General features: G+C 34.1%; 1 protein-coding gene across 3 annotated transcripts in view; it reads left to right on the top strand.

Annotated features, from left to right (window-relative positions):
- sud1 (Prolyl 3-hydroxylase sud1) overlaps window positions 1-18,545 on the top strand; it is a 232,918-nt gene that overhangs the window by 113,676 nt on the left and 100,697 nt on the right. For all 3 annotated transcript variants that reach the window (XM_090410657.1, XM_090410658.1, XM_090410660.1), the window contains exon 8: window positions 18,267-18,358. In XM_090410657.1, the coding sequence (XP_090266783.1) occupies window positions 18,267-18,358 (92 nt within the window). The remainder of the gene's footprint in view (window positions 1-18,266; window positions 18,359-18,545) is intronic.

The raw sequence follows: 18,545 nt of genomic DNA, 5'->3' as shown, positions 1-18,545 counted from the left end.
ATAACTAAAAAGGTCAATAAATTTCCTAAAAAAAAAAAAAAAAAAAAAAAAAATATATATATATATATATATATATATATATATATATATATATATATATATATATATATATATATATATAAAAAAATAATTAAAAAAAATCAATACAATAAAAAGTTAGGAAAGATTAGCTGATTTGTAAAGTACTATCTCCCATAAAGGGGATAGACGTAAGCCGTCGGATCTTAAGAGAATGAAGCAGAGTTTCACATGTTTCTTTATAAAGGCATTCCATGAGAAACTGACTTTTGTGAAGAACTCTTGTCTTTCTCCAATGAACTCTATGTCTAGTGAAGATGGCATGTTCTGCAAGTCCAGACTTTTCAGGTTTAAAGTATTCAATATAAGATTGGTGTTCTTCTAGCCAAATAGAGGCAGATCTTCCCATTTGTCTGAAATAAGATAATCCAAAAGAGCACAGAATCTGGTAGACACCTGGATGATTAAGATGTGGAAGCTTGTCCTTAGGAGAAGTGAGAAAGGTGGAGATTTTTCTAAATGGTCGAAAGGTAACAAAAATATTCAGTGGTTTTAAAACTTTTGCTATACGTTCACTGATGCCTTGTACATAAGGGATAGTAATGCGGGTTATTTCTTCTGTGTTTGAAGAGGAAGACATATTAAAACTACTCAAAGTTCTTTTAATGAAGCAATTCTTATAACCATTAGATAGAAAGGAAGAAGTTATATATTGTAGTTCTTTCTTTAAAGATCGTCTGAAGAACAAAAGGGGTGGGCTCGATGAACCAGTGTTTTAATAGTTCCTGCCTTTTGACTGGGATGGTGATGAGATTCAGCATGGATATAATGGCCTGTATGAGTCTTCTTTCTATAAACTGAGAAATGTAGGTTACCATCTGGTTGGCAAAGAATTAGAAGATCTAAAAAGGCTAACTGCTTATTTGATTCTACTTCTAGGGTAAACTTGATCCTAGGATGAAATGCGTTTAACTTAGTGAGAAATTGTTGAAGTTCATCCGAAGAGCCATTCCATACAGCCAAAATGTCATCGACATATCTGAACCAATGAGTAGGTCTGGGAGAAATGTTGTCAAAGAGACGTTGTTCAAAATGTTCCATAAAGAAATTGGAGATAGCAGGAGAAAGAGGATTACCCATTGCTGTTCCTTCAATTTGTATCAACAAATTGAAGAAACAGCAGTGGGTAGTCCTCTTTCTCCTGTATCAACAAATTGCTGTTCCTTTAGTTTGTATCAACAAATTGAAAGAACAGCAATGGGTAATCCTCTTTCTCCTGCTATCTCCAATTTCTTTATGGAACATTTTGAATAACGTATCTTTGACAACATTTCTCCCAGACCTACTCATTGGTTCGGATATGTCGATGACATTTTGTCTGTATGGAATGGCTCTTCGGATGAACTTCAACAATTTCTCACTAAGTTAAACGCATTTCATCCTAGGATCAAGTTTACCCTAGAAGTAGAATCAAATAAGCAGTTAGCCTTTTTAGATCTTCTAATTCTTTGCCAACCAGATGGTAACCTACATTTCTCAGTTTATAGAAAGACGACTCATACAGGCCATTATATCCATGCGGAATCTCATCACCATCCCAGTCAAAAGGCAGGAACTATTAAAACACTGGTTCATCGAGCCCGCTCCTTTTGTTCTTCAGACGATCTTTAAAGAAAGAACTACAATATATAACTTCTTCCTTTCTATCTAATGGTTATAAGAATTGCTTCATTAAAAGAACTTTGAGTAGTTTTAATATGTCTTCATCTTCAAACACAGAAGAAATAACCCGCATTACTATCCCTTATGTACAAGGCATCAGTGAACGTATAGCAAAAGTTTTAAAACCACTGAATATTTTTGTTGCCTTTCAACCGTTTAGAAAAATCTCCACCTTTCTCACTTCTCCTAAGGACAAGCTTCCACATCTTAATCATCCAGGTGGCTACCAGATTCTGTGCTCTTGTGGATTATCTTATTTCGGACAAACGGGAAGATCTGCCTCTATTCGGCTAGAAGAACACCAATCTTATATTGAATACTTTAAACCTGAAAAGTCTGGACTTGCAGAACATGCCATCTTCACTAGACACAGAGTTCATTGGAGAAAGACAAGAGTTCTTCACAAAAGTCAGTTTCTCATGGAACGCCTTTATAAAGAAACATGTGAAACTCTGCTTCATTCTCTTAAGATCCAACGGCTTACGTCTATCCCCTTTATGGGAGATAGTACTTTACAAATCAGCTAATCTTTCCTAACTTTTTATTGTATTGATTTTTTTTTTTTTAATTTTATTTTTTATTATTTTTATTTTTATTTTTTTATTTTCAGGAAAGTTATTGACCTTTTTAGTTATCTTACACCAACTACTTAGGTGGCGCTTTTTGGAATTGTCAGTTATTGTTTAATTTGAGCTTAATGTACTGAAGATGCCTGTGACACACAGGTGAAAATTATACTATTAAATAATCTTTGTACGTGAGTTTTTTCGTTATTAATTTTGTATCGACATTACTCATTACCCCAAACTTGTAAATTATACAGATTGTGTTTTATAGAAATTATGTCTAATCTTTGTATTAAAATCTAACCTTATTCTGCAAAAATAAATAATGCAGAATAAGGTTAGATTTTATTACAAAGATTAGATGAACTTCAACATTTTTGCTGTCTAGCTAGTTAACAGTATCATCAGGAAAAGCACTAAATATACAAAAAAATCAGGAGACTTGACAACTTTTTTTTTTTTAAATGAAAGAAACTGATAAAATAATAGCTAATCATGCATGTCATTAGATATATCATGCTGTGTCTGAGTATTGTTGCATGATGTCTATATTATTGGCACAACAAAGGTCACCTTTAAGCCATCTTACGATACTTTCTACATTTGCATGATGACAGTGTTCTGTTTATGAGGTACATTATATAAGATCCCTTGTTCTTGTGGCAAATTTGCATTGGTTAGATCAGGGTTTCTCAAACTGTGTTCCGCGGAAGGTGAATAGGTGTTCTGCGAGAAGTTCTGGAATTTGTCATTTTAGTTTTCTAAGCATTTTTCATGCATAAATATTTTATAGTAAAAATATTCTGATGAGAATAATATTCGTGAATATGTCGAAAAGCTCAGACCCAGAACACCTAATAACATCTGTGTATCGTTAATTTTCGCACATCGAAACCTTTCAACTTTTGGGAAAGGGAATGTCGCTGTTTATGACAGGTCATAAAAATTGCCTGCAAGCCCATTACAACAATTGGTGTCATACCCTCTGTTCTCAAAACTGAAGGAAATGACACGTGTGTACCAAATCTCAGTGACCAAGCAGCATATTTTTAAACATGGAAATATTCATGAATTATCGTTAATTTTCACACATTGAAAGCTTTCAGCAATCGGGAAAGAGAATACTGCCGTTTATGACTGATCATAAAAATTGCATGCAAGCCCGATTACAACAATGGGCGGCGTATTCTCAAAACTGAATGAAATAACATCTGTGTTGCAAATGTCAGTGACCAATCCGCAAGGAAGTATAAAGAAAATTTTTCCACTGAAATTGAAGATCAAGGTAGTCTGTATCCGGTTCTCAAATCTATTATTGCTGAATACTTTCTTCGCAAGTTCATATTGAGTGTGTAAGCGCTTGTTCTGAAACCGGAGTGCCGTGATTTTTTTAAAAGTAATAGGAATACAGAGTTAAAATCTAATATGAATAAGAGACAAGGCACTTTGTTTAATTTAGGTATTAAGAAATCTCTTATTGAAGGTATTTGTGATGAAACAGATAGTGAGTCATTCACCTCAAGCCTACAAAGATCTCCAGGATGTACAAAAGGAGGGGAAAACTACCAGCACACAAGAGAAAAAGTCTGCATTCACTCGTAAGTACTTATAATAATATTATAAATATATTTGGTGATCAGAATGGGATATGTCAATGAAAATCAGCACAAATTAATTTAATGATGTTTGCCTGAAGAAACTACGACATGCTACAAGATTTCATTAGTCCAGTGATTGATAACTAATTTAAATGTAATTTATATTTGTCAACATGCCACACTGTATACATAAGTGTACTAATACTCTTTATGATTATGCTATAATTAATTATTAATACTTATGTTAATCTATGAACTTTAAAAAATTTTGGAAAGGTATTTACGAGTAAATTTGTTGGGACCGGGCCCTCGGGAAAAAAAAATCAGCTAACGCCTTTTTATTCCCGTATATAGGGAATAGGCGAGGCGACTTTTTAAAAAAAAATTCTTCTTATTCTTTTAACTAATTTTATAATTAATATCTGATTTATTTCGAACTGTTTAATTTTTTGCTACTGAACGTTTTATCAAATCATTCTTATTACAATTGCTTTTACATTATTTGATACGGTTTAGTACTTTTCTTACAAGTATTATTACAATTCATATTTACTTTTGTGTGCTGCAGTCTTTTTTTACTATTTTGCATTATTCATTTACTTTTATATCATTCGACATTTCTTATTTATAATCTTATTGTTTTTCATACTAAAGTTACCTTTACAACACAATTCTATTTGTTTTTATTATACGTAGCTCTGACAAATATTTGAATTTGAATATTATTGAAAAAATACCCATGGATTTTGTTTAAAGGCAGGAACTTTAACACAAGCAGGAGCAAGTACTTCTGCTGACACATCTACTTGTATGATTGGAGAAGATATGGAATTACAAACTGTGGTTTCTTCAAAAGCTAATATTAAAGAACAAGAGTCATCCAAGAACAGACCAAAATGGAAGTACCGTGAAAGTTATTTAAATTATGGATTTACATGTATTGGCAATACACATGCTCCTGATGCAATGTGTGTTTTATGTAATAAAATACTAGTAAACAGTTCTTTGGCTCCAGCTAAACTTTGTAGGCACTTTGAAACGAAACACACTGATTACAAAGGAAAAGATATACATTTTTTTAAGAGACGACATGACTCGCTATAAAAATCTAAACTTCAAATGACTACAATTGCCACAACTGAAAATGCAACAGAGGCGTCTTTTCGCGTGAGTTACTGCATTGCACTTCATGGTGAAGCTCATACAATTGGTGAGATGCTCATTAAGCCTTGTGTGAAAGACATTGTATTATGCATGTTAAATGAACAGATTGCTAAAAAAATAGATGCAGTACAATTATCAAATGATACTGTTTTATGCTGCATCAAAGGTCTTTCTGCTGACATAGAAAAAGAGCTAATTCATCGACTTAGACTTTGCAGTGAATATGCATTGTAAATGGATGAATCTACAGATGTCACAGGACTCGCTGTATTACTGGTGTTTGTTCATTACATAATTTATAAAAGTACTGAAGAAGATTTTCTTGTGTGAATATCTACAAGAAAAAACTACCGGAGAAGATATATTCAACTGTATTAATAATTATATTAGAAAACAGGAAATCAGTTGGGAGAAGTGTATTGATATTTGTACAGATGGTGCTCAAGCAATGGTAGGAAAGATGAAGGGAGTTGTAACACGTATCCTGCAAGTAGCTACAAGAGCCACCAAAAGTCATTGTGTTTTGCATAGACAAGCACTAGTAACAAAAATAATTCCTACATATTTAAAAACTATTTTGGATGAAGCCGTAAAAATGATCAACTATGTAAAATCTCAACCACTTCAATCCAGATTATTTAAAATTTTGTGCGATGAAATGGGTAGTGCACATAACACACTTTTATTACATACTGAAGTGAGATGGCTATCCAGAGGAAAAGCATTATTGAGGCTTTTTGAACTTCATAGTGAATTAATGGTCTTCTTGATGTCACATAATTTAGGACAAAATTTTATTGAATTATTAAGAAATTCTTCATGGTTGATGAGTCTTGCGTATCTGGCAGATATTTTTACAAAGTGCAATGAAATGAACTTATCATTACAAGGAAAGAATATTACAATTTTTAATACAAGAGATAAAATTGCATCTTATGATAGGAAGTTGCAATTCTGGATTTCTACAGTTGAACAGAATAATTTTGATTGTTTTCCCACCTTGCATGAATTTTTGATTGAAATAAATTCTAAAGTAAATGAAGAAGTATCTAACGTAATTTTAGAACACTTGCATGATTTGCAATCAGCCCTTTTGCAATATTTTCCAAAATCCAGTGAGGACAATTCCTGGGTTCTGAATCCATTTACAGTGACAGCTAAGCCAGCAGGCTTCAGCTCAAGAAAATCTAATTAACTTAATTAGTGACTGATTTAAAACAAAAATACAAGGAACTGTCAATAAATGATTTCTGGACAAATTTAACAGAAGAGTATCCCAGCGTGTCAAAACTAGCTATTCTTGTTTTACTTCCTTTTACAATGACATATTTATGCGAGGCAGGATTTTCATATTATGCTGCAACCAAATCAAAGTCCAGGAACAGACTCGACACTACACCAAATATGAGAATTCAACTTTTTAATATTGTGCCTGATATCAAAAGAATTTGTAATTCAAAGACCCAAAAACATCAGAGTCATTAAGAACTTAATTTGCAATATACATGTTTTACTATTTTTATGTGTTTTGTTTTTACTAATTAACATTATTATTATTATTATTATGTAAGGTGCCTCCATGGAGTCAAAAGACTCATCGCAGGAGACCCAACATTGACATACTAACCGTTATTCACACAATACCTGTCATACTTCCCCTTAAACTCATTCATAGATGAAGCATTCACAACCACCTCTGGCAATGCATTCCACCCATTGACAACCCTCCAAGCAAAAAATCTAGTCTTAACACATCCTTGTTAACCACACTCTTACACAATCTCCAGGGATGACCCCTCGTTCTCTCTCTTCCTTCACTGGTCTTAAAAAGGTTATCAGTATCAATCCTATAAAACCCTTTTAATAATTTATATGCCTCTATCATATCTCCTCTCATACATCTATCAACTAGTTTTTGAAGCCCACAGACCTTCAATCTATCCTCTTAGGAGACATCCCACAGGCCTGCAACAATTTTCGTAACCTGCCTCTGAGTCCTCTCCACCATTTCCACATCACCAAGAAATCCAGGTGACCAGATCTGTGCACAATAGTCCAAATGAGGTCTTATTAATGCTTTATAAAGTGGGACAATCACTTCCTTATCCCTGCTTGTCAGTGTGTTCCTCAATAACCATGTAATCTGATGTGAAGTTTTGGCAACCTTTGCAATATGCCCTCAAAGCTTAAGTTCTCTGTCCATAACAACTCCCAAGTCTCTAATCTCATCAACCTCCTGCAGTTCAGTTCCATCAATATAGTAAACAGCATGTGATCTCATCCTTCCGAAGTGCATCACCTTACACTTGCCACATTAAACTGGCAGCCATTAAGTTTAGCCCAAACCACCAGCCTATTTAAGTCATCCTGTAAGATATCCATATCATCTGAATCAACTATCGCTCTTCCCGGTTTGCATCATCAGCAAACACGTGGATATCTCCTTTCAAACTATTCCCAATATCATTGATGTACAAATTAAATAACAGAGGACCAAGCACTGAGCCCTGAGTCACACCACTAGTCACTGCCATCTACTGGACTCCGCTCCACCATAAACCACTCTTTGATATCTATCCATTAGCCACCCTCTAATCCAAATTTGACAATAAATGATTGTTTTTTCTTAACGCTTAGATTTACTCATTTATTTTATTTATTATTTATATTTACCTACCCTACAAAACCAGCACACAGGAGAAAAAGTCTGTGTTCACTCGTAAGTACTTATATTATAAATTATTGGTGATCAGAATGGGATATGTCAATGAAATTCAGCACAAATTAATATAATGATGGTTTAATTGATGTTTAATTAATTATTAATTAATAATTATCAGTCATTAATTAACAATAAAATAAGCTAAATTTCCAATTAATTATTAATTAATACATTACAAAATAACCATGGTGTTCCGTGAACATTTCAGGATTTGTGAGGTGTTCCATCGTAGAAAAAGTTTGAGAAACCCTGGGTTAGATGGAGAGGGGGGGGGGGGAGGTGTTTGAAATCCATAAGAAAGTGGCACGTAGTCAACTTGGGACATAAAAGGAGAGAGAAAAGTGGTCTCTCTGCATGACTTTTCTCAACATCACGAAATGGATTGGCCATCTGCTTCCATGCCATACTTAGAAGACAGCCTTTTTTGCTAGAATATTTAAGGAGTAGTCTTCTGAAGTGATTAATTTATATAGCACTTTGAACAGAAACCAGGGCCTTATACTTCATAACATCGTGAAATCTCATCATCATCATCATCATCATCAAATTCCTGCCATGTACCCACAAGGGGTGTACAGGATATGATAGTACTACATGAAAAAATTATATCATTACTAACTTCCTATCTACAATTTTCCTCCAAATCAGTCTGTTACTTTTCAAGACTCCAACATTATCAGATCTTATATTTCTATCATCTAAGGCAATTTGGACCGTATCAATCCACCTATATCTTGGTCTTCCTCTGGGTCGTTTTGCTGCCAACCTGGCAGAGAACACATGTTTTGCTAATATTTCCTCGCCCATTCTGTTTAGATGACCATACCACCTGAGATTAGCTCTGCTAACACATTCCTGGATGCTGACAATATCAAGTTCTTTCCTAATATCCTCGTTTTTAATATGATATTGCCACTGATGCCATCTGTTCACGCCTATAATCTTTCTCAGGATTCTCATATCTGCAGTCTCTAGTCTTTGGTCAAGTGTTTTACTTCTGACCCAGCTCTCAGATCCATAAGTTAAAACTGGTTTGAACACTGTCTTGTATACAGCTAATTTAGTGTTCCGACTAATTTCTCTCTTATTCCATATGAATTTATTCAATTGACTTCCCACCATACCAGCTTTGCTGATTCTGTTGTCTATTTCTATATTTAGTTTACCATCTTCAGTAAAAATCATGCCTAAGTAGCTGAAATGTTTTACTTGTTCCACAGGTTCTCCATTCACAAGACAGTTGACATTTTCAATGATTCTACCTATTTTCATTGTCTTTGTCTTTTTATTGCTGACCTTCATACCATATCTATTACAACAACTATTCAATTTAGTCAGAGAATCTTGCAGACTTGTAGCGGATTTATTTAGAAGTATAACATCATCTGCATAAAGCAAAGAGCTGACATTAACATCTCCAATTCTGATATCATGTTTAATACCACTTTCCTTCATAATGTGATCCATATAGATAATGAATAACAGAGGGGATAACGTACATCCTTGTCTCACACCAGATTTAACATTAAACCATCTTCCTGTACTTCCTTCAATTCTAACTGCTCACTTACAACTCAAATAAAGACTAAGTATTGCTTGATATAATGCCCCATTAACACCATATAACTGCAGCGTATTGAATAGCTTCTCTCTTGGCACCTTGTCATATGCCTTTTCCAAATCGACAAAACTTAAATACAGATCTTTGTTATATTCCCATGCTTTCTCGACTATTTGTCGTAAAGTGAAGATCTGATCCTGACAGCCTCTGTTTGGCCTGAATCCAGCTTGTTCTTCACCAAGCTTTTCTTCCACAATTCTTCTCAACCGTTTCTCAAGTATACTTGCATAGATCTTGCCAGGAACACTCAGTAGGGAAATACCTCTGTAATTCTCACATTCAGTTTTATTTCCCTTTTTATATATGGGTACTATGAGAGCTTTACTCCAATCATCGGGAATTCGTCCCTCTGTCCAGGCTTTCTGAACTATGCAGTGCAGCCACTGTAAGACTCTTATGCCACCATACTTCAGCATTTCTGGTCAAATATCATCTACTCCAGCTGCCTTTCCACATTTCAAGCCTTTGATGGCTTTTTCTACTTCAAGTATGGATATGTATTCCTGACTGCATGCCTGGTCAGTGTTTTTTACCACTGTGCTATCATCACTGCTTGTTTCATTTAGCAGTTTTTCAAAGTAATTACTCCATACTTCAAGGATATCTTTTTCTCCCGTTTTCATGTCACCTTTATCATCTCTAACTCCTTTTACAGCACTCTTTCCTCCATTCCTAAGCTTCTTCAACAACCTCCAGAATATTTTGCCACCTTCTTGATATTTATTTTCTATATTCTTGCCAAAGTCCTCCCATGACTTTTGTTTAGCCAGTTTTACACAGTGTTTAGCATTCTTGCATTTGTCTCTATATTCTCTAAGAGCACAAGCTGACTTATTTGCCAGGAACTTTTGATATGCTTTCTTCTTTTCCTTCCCTGCCTCTTTAACTTCCTGTGTCCACCAGGGAGTTCTGACTTTTTTATCCTTTCACACAACCTCACTACATGCCTCTCTGGCAGAATCAATCAATGTTTTCTTCAGAGTTTGCCACTGAATCTCCAATGTTTGATTCCTGTTCTCAAACTCTTTCATTTTTTCTTCAATAATCTTTGTGTATTTTAGTCTACAGTTCACATCTGAGAGCTGCTCAACTTTTATTCGCTTTAAAACTTTCTTACATGTTATTCTTTTCAATATGAAATTCAATTTTATCCTGCTCAAGACTAAATAGTGATCACTTCCAATTTCAAATCCTCTGTACACTCTGGTGTCCTGCACTAGGGAGAAAACATCACTATCAACAATAACATAGTCAATGAGACTTTTCTTATTCCTTGCCTCTTCTCTCCATGTCAATTTGTGCACATTTTTATGTTGGAACATGGTGTTAGTAATAACCAGTCCATGTCCTGAGCAGAAATCCAACAGATATTTGCCATTATTATTAGCTTTGCTCTTTTCTCCAAATTTTCCCAAAATATTTTTGTATGTCTCACAATCATTTCCTACTCTGCTATTTAGATCCCCAACAAGGACCAACTTTTCGTTTTTCATTGTGTCAGTTGCTTTTTCTAAAGCCTCAAAAAATTCCTCCACTTCTACCTTAGTAGAACCTTCTGTGGGACCATAGGCACAAATAAGTCTCATTGTCCAGTTCCCCATTCTCATATTTGCCCACATTACTCTACTTGAGACTGACTGCCATTCAAGAAGATTAGCCTCGTATTTAGTGTTGAATACTATGGCTACTTCTTCTTTTCCTTGATTGTCATTGCCTGAATATAACATTTTCTATTTATTGCTCAGAAAGAGCTTACCAGTTTTTGTCTTTTTTGTTTCAGTCACCCCTGTTATGTCGATCTGGTACTTATCTAATTCCTCAGCTAGCTCCATTTCTTTGCAATTCAGGCTTCTTACGTTGATAGTACCGATCTTTAACTCTGGTGATGTTGAGTTGGGGTTGGTTTTCAGATTTGTTCCAGTAGCTGCCTTTTCGCTGTTCGCCCTGGTTCCCTGGCAAAAACAACGTGGGCCTTGTTTAACCGGGCGACGCCCCAGCCGGCATGAAATTTTGTCATGTTGTACCATCATTTTTTATTTTGGTTTAACCAATAAGAATACAATTTGGTCGGCTAAATCCCAAATTGCCAGCCCATCCTTGTTCGTTCAGTATCCAAGTAGATACCCAACAGGGTGCACCACGAGAAGGTGAGGATTAGACATTAGGTCAGAAGCCCTGGTCGGTTCTCCGCATTCCTTTAAAGGCTATGTGGAGGTCTCCTCTCAGTTATACAGCTTTGACCCTTAACCACCCCATATATCAGATATTAAGACTACAAATGGAATATATATTGATGGTATCAGGAAGAGGGAAGATTGTTCTTAGGGCACTGGAAAGTCATGGAAATGAAAAATACAGCAATACATAAGGAATCAGACAACAAAGATAAGGCTAAGAATATTCCAAACATCTAGAGTGATTCTTTTATTCTCCTATGATTAGCTCTTATCAGCTCTTTCATTTTAAAAAAAAAAGTTTTTAAATATTCAGTCCTTTTTGTGTGTTCTGTAGTGCTTTTCATGATGCTGTCATCTTTGTAATAAAATTTTATTACAAAGTTTTTATTTTATGAGTCTTACCCCGTGTTATTTGTTTTTGTGACTAATTCCCATAGTTATCACATCAAGATAGATTATGCTTTATTTTTCAAGATGGATTATGAAAGCATTAATTATACTGACTCTTCCAATTCACAAATAAATAAATGTGTGTGTGTGTATATATATATATATATATATATATATACATGCATGCATGTAAGGTTATCTTAATGTTTTTATATGTATTCAATCCACAAAGGGTTGTGCACCTGTAACACATTAAGATGGATGCGTCAAGGGATAGATAATTCTTATCTTAAAAACTAAATATGGTGCTTTCTCTTTCAACTTGTTTCATGCCTCTGGTAAGCAGGGTAGAGACCTCACACAGGTGATGAAATTCATTGTCCACCTAATTGTTTGTATATTTATAAAGATGTGCTGCCTTCATAAATACTTCTGGGCCGGAATGAGATCTGACTCTTGCTCTTCTGTAGCAATAAAAACTCTTCATGTGGCTTCCATTACAAATTGGTTCTTAGTAACTTTTCTGATTTTACCAAATGTATATACAAAAGCTAGACTTAATTCTAAATCTTTTGTTTATAGTTGCATTCTTTCAGGTGCTTTACCTGCTATTCTTTATAAGCCAAAAAAAAATAAAAATAAAAAAAAAATGAGAGAAAAAGAAAAAAAAAGAAGCAAAAGCAGATGCCAGTTAATCGGGGCAACCACTTTATTATGAAAGAATTTTCTTTGTTTATTTTGAGACATAGTCCCATCTAATTGAACCAACCAGTCATAAACTCTACTACATGGAATGCCTATTACATAGAAAAATTATATAATCTTTCTTCAAAAATTTAGTACTAATGACATCTACAATGCTGATGAAATGGAGGCTATTTTGTCATGTTACACCAGATGCTTCCCTGTGTTATAAATATGTTATTCTGTTTGGATTAGAGAAATTAGTGAATTGCATAACAGTGTTATGCTGTTCACAGGAAGTGATAAATGAAAGTTGTTAATTATTGGAAAAAGGGCCAGACCTCAATTCTTTAAATGGATTAGAATGGAGAATTGACCAACTGAAATGCATGGATGATATTTGAATTTTTTAAATTCACATATGAGTTGGGACATGGAAATACAATGGATATTGAGAAACATTTTCTGGTTGTTGACACTTGCTGAGGAGGTCAATGCAAAAGTTTATCTTTTACAGGAAATACATTGTATGGTTGATTGTAGGTGAGTAATATGCAACAAGACCATTTAAAACTATTTTGCTCACTGTGGTTTTAAGCATTCAATCCTGGTGCCAAATCTGGTCAGTAGTGAAAATAAAGTTCCATTAGACTTGAATCACATTGGTAGCTATGAAGAGTTTGCATCCATTCATGACAGTCTTCAATACCATAATGAAAATGAAGATTTTGAGGAAATTGTGGAGCAAATTGCATAAAACATCAGAGAACATTAGAAAAACAAGAAAGTGACGAGGATGACACCTCCAAGCTTGATTGATTATCCAGGATACTAGAACATTTATTGCTGTATTACGACTCTATTCCATGCAGGAAGGAAATGTTATATATCTACTAGATGAATGTGCTGATTTTGTTCAACTGTAGTGAGGGAAACAAACAAACAAACAAAAAAAAAACGGACAAGCTACATTACTAGATCAGTTGTTAGAAAGCCATCAACTGCTAAGAACTGCATGCGTTCTTATTTTTTTTATTAATAAATGAAAAACTTATGTAATGTATGAGGGAGTGCTGAAAAGTTGTGATAATCACCATGAAGGAATTGAGGTAGAACCATTTATCAGACCTTTTCAGCCCCTCCTCCCATACACACACACATACATACATATACCTTTTAAAGTACAGCTTGATGTAATATGATCTATGTAAAAAAAAAAACTTTGCCATCTGGTGACACTAGATAATATCAATAGCTTGAAATTGAATTTCCGCATTTTCATTTTATGAATTCTAATTTTTAAATAGACGAGCATGTTCAATGAAATTGGAATTTTAAGATTTGGAATTAAAAAAAAAAACCCTTAAATTTCCAGTTTTACAATCACTATTCTCCTCCTCTACTCTTTTAGTCTTCTGGTCTCCAAGAGATCTGCAGCTTTGAAAATGATGATAATGATATTTCTTCTGAGGCATCATCTAGAACTTGAGCTCCTTGAAATTAATTTTGTAGAATACTAAGAAATTAATTTCAAATTTTAAAGAATTTTTAATTTCAAATTAATTAAAAAAAATTTGCTCGTGTTGTACTCATGGGATATCCGACTTATCAGAAACAAATGTTGTAAAATAATTTTTTCACAGTTTATCTTCATAAACCAGTTTTTGGGAAAAGGGATAAATTTTCTTTCAAGGTGACTTGCTTGTTTATTTTTATAGTATCAAGAATTTTGCCAGCTGTTCATAAAAGTTATTTCTAATTAGCATCAAGCAAATTTAAATCTGAAAAATCTCAAAAATGTGTGTTATTTTTGAATAAAGTTTGTATCATGAACATATTAAGGATTACAACAACATCGGAACTGTTGAGATAAATGCGTCTGCTAACATGAATGTGTCTTTTAACAATGTAATAAATTAATGATACTAGTTTTCTTCATCACTGTTGTGTACTTCTTGGAAATATAACAAAGATCTGTATTTAAGTTTTGTAGATCTGGAAAAAGCATATGACAAGGTGCCAAGAGAAAAGCTGTTCAAAACGCTACAGTTGTATGGTGCCAGTGGAGCATTATATCAAGCAATACTTAGTCTTTATTTGAGTTGTAAGTTAGAATTGAAGGAAGTACAGGAAGATGGTTTAATGTTAAATCTGGTGTCAGACAAGGATGTACATTATCTCCTCTGTTATTCATTATCTATATGGATCACATTATGAAGGAGAGTGGTATTAAATCTGATATCAGAATTGGAGAGACGTTAATTTATGCAAATGATGTTATACTTCTAAATAAATCCACTACAAGTCTGCAAGATTCCCTGACTAAATTAAATAACTGTTGTAATAGATATGGTAGTATGAAGGTCAGCAATAACAAGACAAAGATGAGGAAAATAGGCAGAAGAAAATATTAACTGCATTGTGAATGGAGAACCCATAGAACAAGTAAAACATTTCAGCTACTTAGACGCGATTTTTAGTGATGGTGGTAAATTAAATATGGAAATAGACAACAGGTTCAACAAAGCTGGTATGGTAGGAAGTCAACTGAATAAATTTATATGGAATAACAGAGAAATTAGTCGGAACACTAAATTAGCTGTATACAAGACAGTGTTCAAAAGTGTTCACATTGTATACAAGACAGTGTTCAAACCAGTTTTAACTTATGGATCTGAGAGCTGGGTTAGAAGTAGAACACTTGACCAGAGACCCCTGATATGAGAGTACTGAGAAAGATTAGGGGTGTGAACAGATGGCATCAATGGCAATATCTTATTAAAAATGAGGATATTAGAAAAGAACCTTGACATTGTTAGCATCCAGGAATGTGTTAACAGAGCTAATCTCAGGTGGTATGGTCACTTAAACAGAATGGGAGAGGAAAGATTAGCAAAACAAGTGTTCTCTGCCAGGTTGGCAGGAAAAAGACCCTGATGAAGACCAAGATATAGGTGGATTGAATGGTAAAAAGTGCCTTAGAAGATAGAAGTATAAGATCTGACAATGTTGGAGCCTTGACAGGTAATAGATTGATTTGGAGGAAAATTCTAGATAGGAAGTTAGTAATGATGTAAATTTTTCATGTAGTATTTTCATATCCTGTACACCCCTAGAGGGTAAATGTCAGGAATTTGATGATGTTGTGTACTTCTTCATATTGATACACAATAAACACAATTATAAAGAGGTATTAACATGAAATTTTCTAAATAACAAACTACCATTTTTTAAAATTCATTCAACATGTGACAGATATTGAATGTAGGAACAAGGTATCATGAATGATGGATGTGGGTCATTGTTATGAATATAACATGTTTTGTCTCATAGCCTAATTCATTAGATTTCTTATGTATGACACCCTGAATTGATTTAATATAAGGCCTTAGTTTTTATTACACTGGGTCAGATGTCGTATCATCTCACTAGCCTCCTTAAATTTGTGTACATAACTATTAAATTATATATATATGGTATTTTTGTGAGTTGCCAATTAACTTGATGGTTTTCATTGGTGGGTTGAGAGGCCAATCTGGATTTATGTGCCCATTTTTCCTCCACATCTCTGACATGTTTTTTTAGATGGATTTCTCCAGAACATTTCATCTGTCCAATGTACCAACTACTGCAACTTACGTTGTTGCTTTTGACATTTCCAGAGCTTTTCACCTTGTCTGATATCAAGACCTGCTAAACAAACTGTCATCTTGTGGTTTTCTGCCATCCTCTCTAATCAGGTTGCCAGCTTTCTCTCTGGTTGCTTTCTGCGAGTAATAGTAGATCTCTCTCTCTCTCTCTCATTGAGCTTCACATTAAGAGTGCCTCAAGGATCTGTCCTATCACCTGCTCTCTTTATCCTGTACATAAATGACCTACTCACAATAAACACTAATCTAATCCACAGCTTTGCAGATGGTAGTACTCTCCATTCACCTTATTCCTTTAACAAACCATGCAGTACTTTGATGTCCCAAGCCTAGCTCATCTACAACCAATATCCTATCCTTCATGGGAAGAAATCAATCTGATCACCTACCCTTACTCTCAGTAATACTCAGATCATCAGATAAGATAAGATCTCTCTGCTTGGACTAACATTTAACTCCATTCTCTCTTGGCATAAATACATCATATCAATGGATACTTCAATAGATAGATACATAAATACATCACCCAACCAACTCTTAACTATATACAACTCACAAATCTGTCCATGCTTAAAAAACTCATATGTTTGGGGTGGTGCACCTAAAACTTCCTGCACTGTCTAGAAGAGAGCGGTTCAGCTCATAGATGATCACTCTTTTACAGATTCACTTCAACTTCTGTCTCACAGATGCAGTCTTTCAGCACTGAATCTCTTCTACAGGTAATTCAGTAGTCATTGTTCTACTGAACTGGCAACCATCATTTCTCCACTTTCTGTTGCACCTGTTAATACAAGAGTAGCATTTCCCCACCATCCCTTTACCATTCAACTGCAAACACACTGAACTTGCTTCTCCTCTTCCTCTTTTATTCCATCCACCTCTGTCCTCTGGAACAGTCTCCCAAACAACCACAATCTGCAACTCTTCAAAAAAAAAAAGAAAAAAAGATGTCAATAAACATGTGTCCTCACCTGTGGGTGCAGGTGAGGGATTGGTTTTAAAAAGGAAAAAAAAAAAAGCTTTTTGCTTGGAGGGTTGTCAGATGTGGTTGCAAGTGCTTTGTCAGTGAATGAGTTTAAGGAACTGTATAATAGGCATTGTATGAATAACATCAGTGAGTTTTGTTTTCTGACTCCATGGAGATACCTGTATGACAATAATAAAGAATCTGCAGTCATCACCTGTGTTATCAGTATTTCAAACTGCATCACAAAAATACTTTAAAAACTACAGCCCCAGAAGTGCACTCATTGCTACAATCTCCAAAATTCATATCTAAATGAATAAATCTCTGTGTATATGAAATAATAAACTTAACTGTAAGAAATCTTAACTATAGGATTTGTCTGACCTCTTTCTTTCTACAATTTCTACATGTTTCTTGGACTATTTCTACTAAAACAAAGGTCATATTGTATGTGTCTGTAAGGGACATTGAAATTGATTGGAAAAATATCTTTGTCATCTTCATGATAGATTTCTATTATGAGAGAATGCTCAAAAAAATTATTGGAACACTCTTATTGTTTGACATCTTGAACAGAAATCAAAAAATAACTTACTGAGAGTTTGGAAGCCCAGATAAATTGTAACCTAAGTAACATAGTTTATGAAAAATCTTATCTACTAAAGCTACTGCAGTTAAACCATAACTTTTGACGGGTGTTAAAACATATGGGCTGCAGCTTTTAATATAATGATTTAGGAAAAAAGAAAAAAAAATAGTTACAAAGAGAAGCATGCTTATGTATATCATTTTCTGTTTGGTATATATATAATTTTTTAAAATCCTGATTAGACTAAGAAAATAATGATGAGTTGTATATAGAAAAAAAGTCCAATTATTAATGATGTTTACAATTTCATGAAACTTTACATTCTTACAAGTTTTAATTGTGTGTTTATGGGAGTGAAAATAGCCTTATTACATTATGTTTTGCTCAATTTTTAGAGAACGGGCAACCATCTACAGTTGTGAAATCTCTAATTCCAATATGGAATAACTTTATATTTTTTGAGGTTACTCCTTCATCGTTTCATCAGGTAAGGTTAATATCTATAAAGATTTTTCAGTTTGCAATTTTTTTTTTTTTTTTTAAGTAGGATATGGTGAGAAAGGGATTATTTTTCATATCATGATTGGTACAGCATCATCATTAAATTCTTGATATATATTCTCTGGGAGGGGGCAGAGAGAGAGAGAGATGTACAAGATAATTGTTACTGGTGG

This window comes from Typopeltis vanoorti, chromosome 20 (assembly GCF_054136105.1).
Source record: "Typopeltis vanoorti isolate ZY-2024b chromosome 20, IOZ_Tvanoo_1.0, whole genome shotgun sequence".
NCBI lineage: Eukaryota > Metazoa > Arthropoda > Arachnida > Uropygi > Thelyphonidae > Typopeltis > Typopeltis vanoorti.
This window is presented reverse-complemented; position numbering and strand designations above follow the sequence as displayed.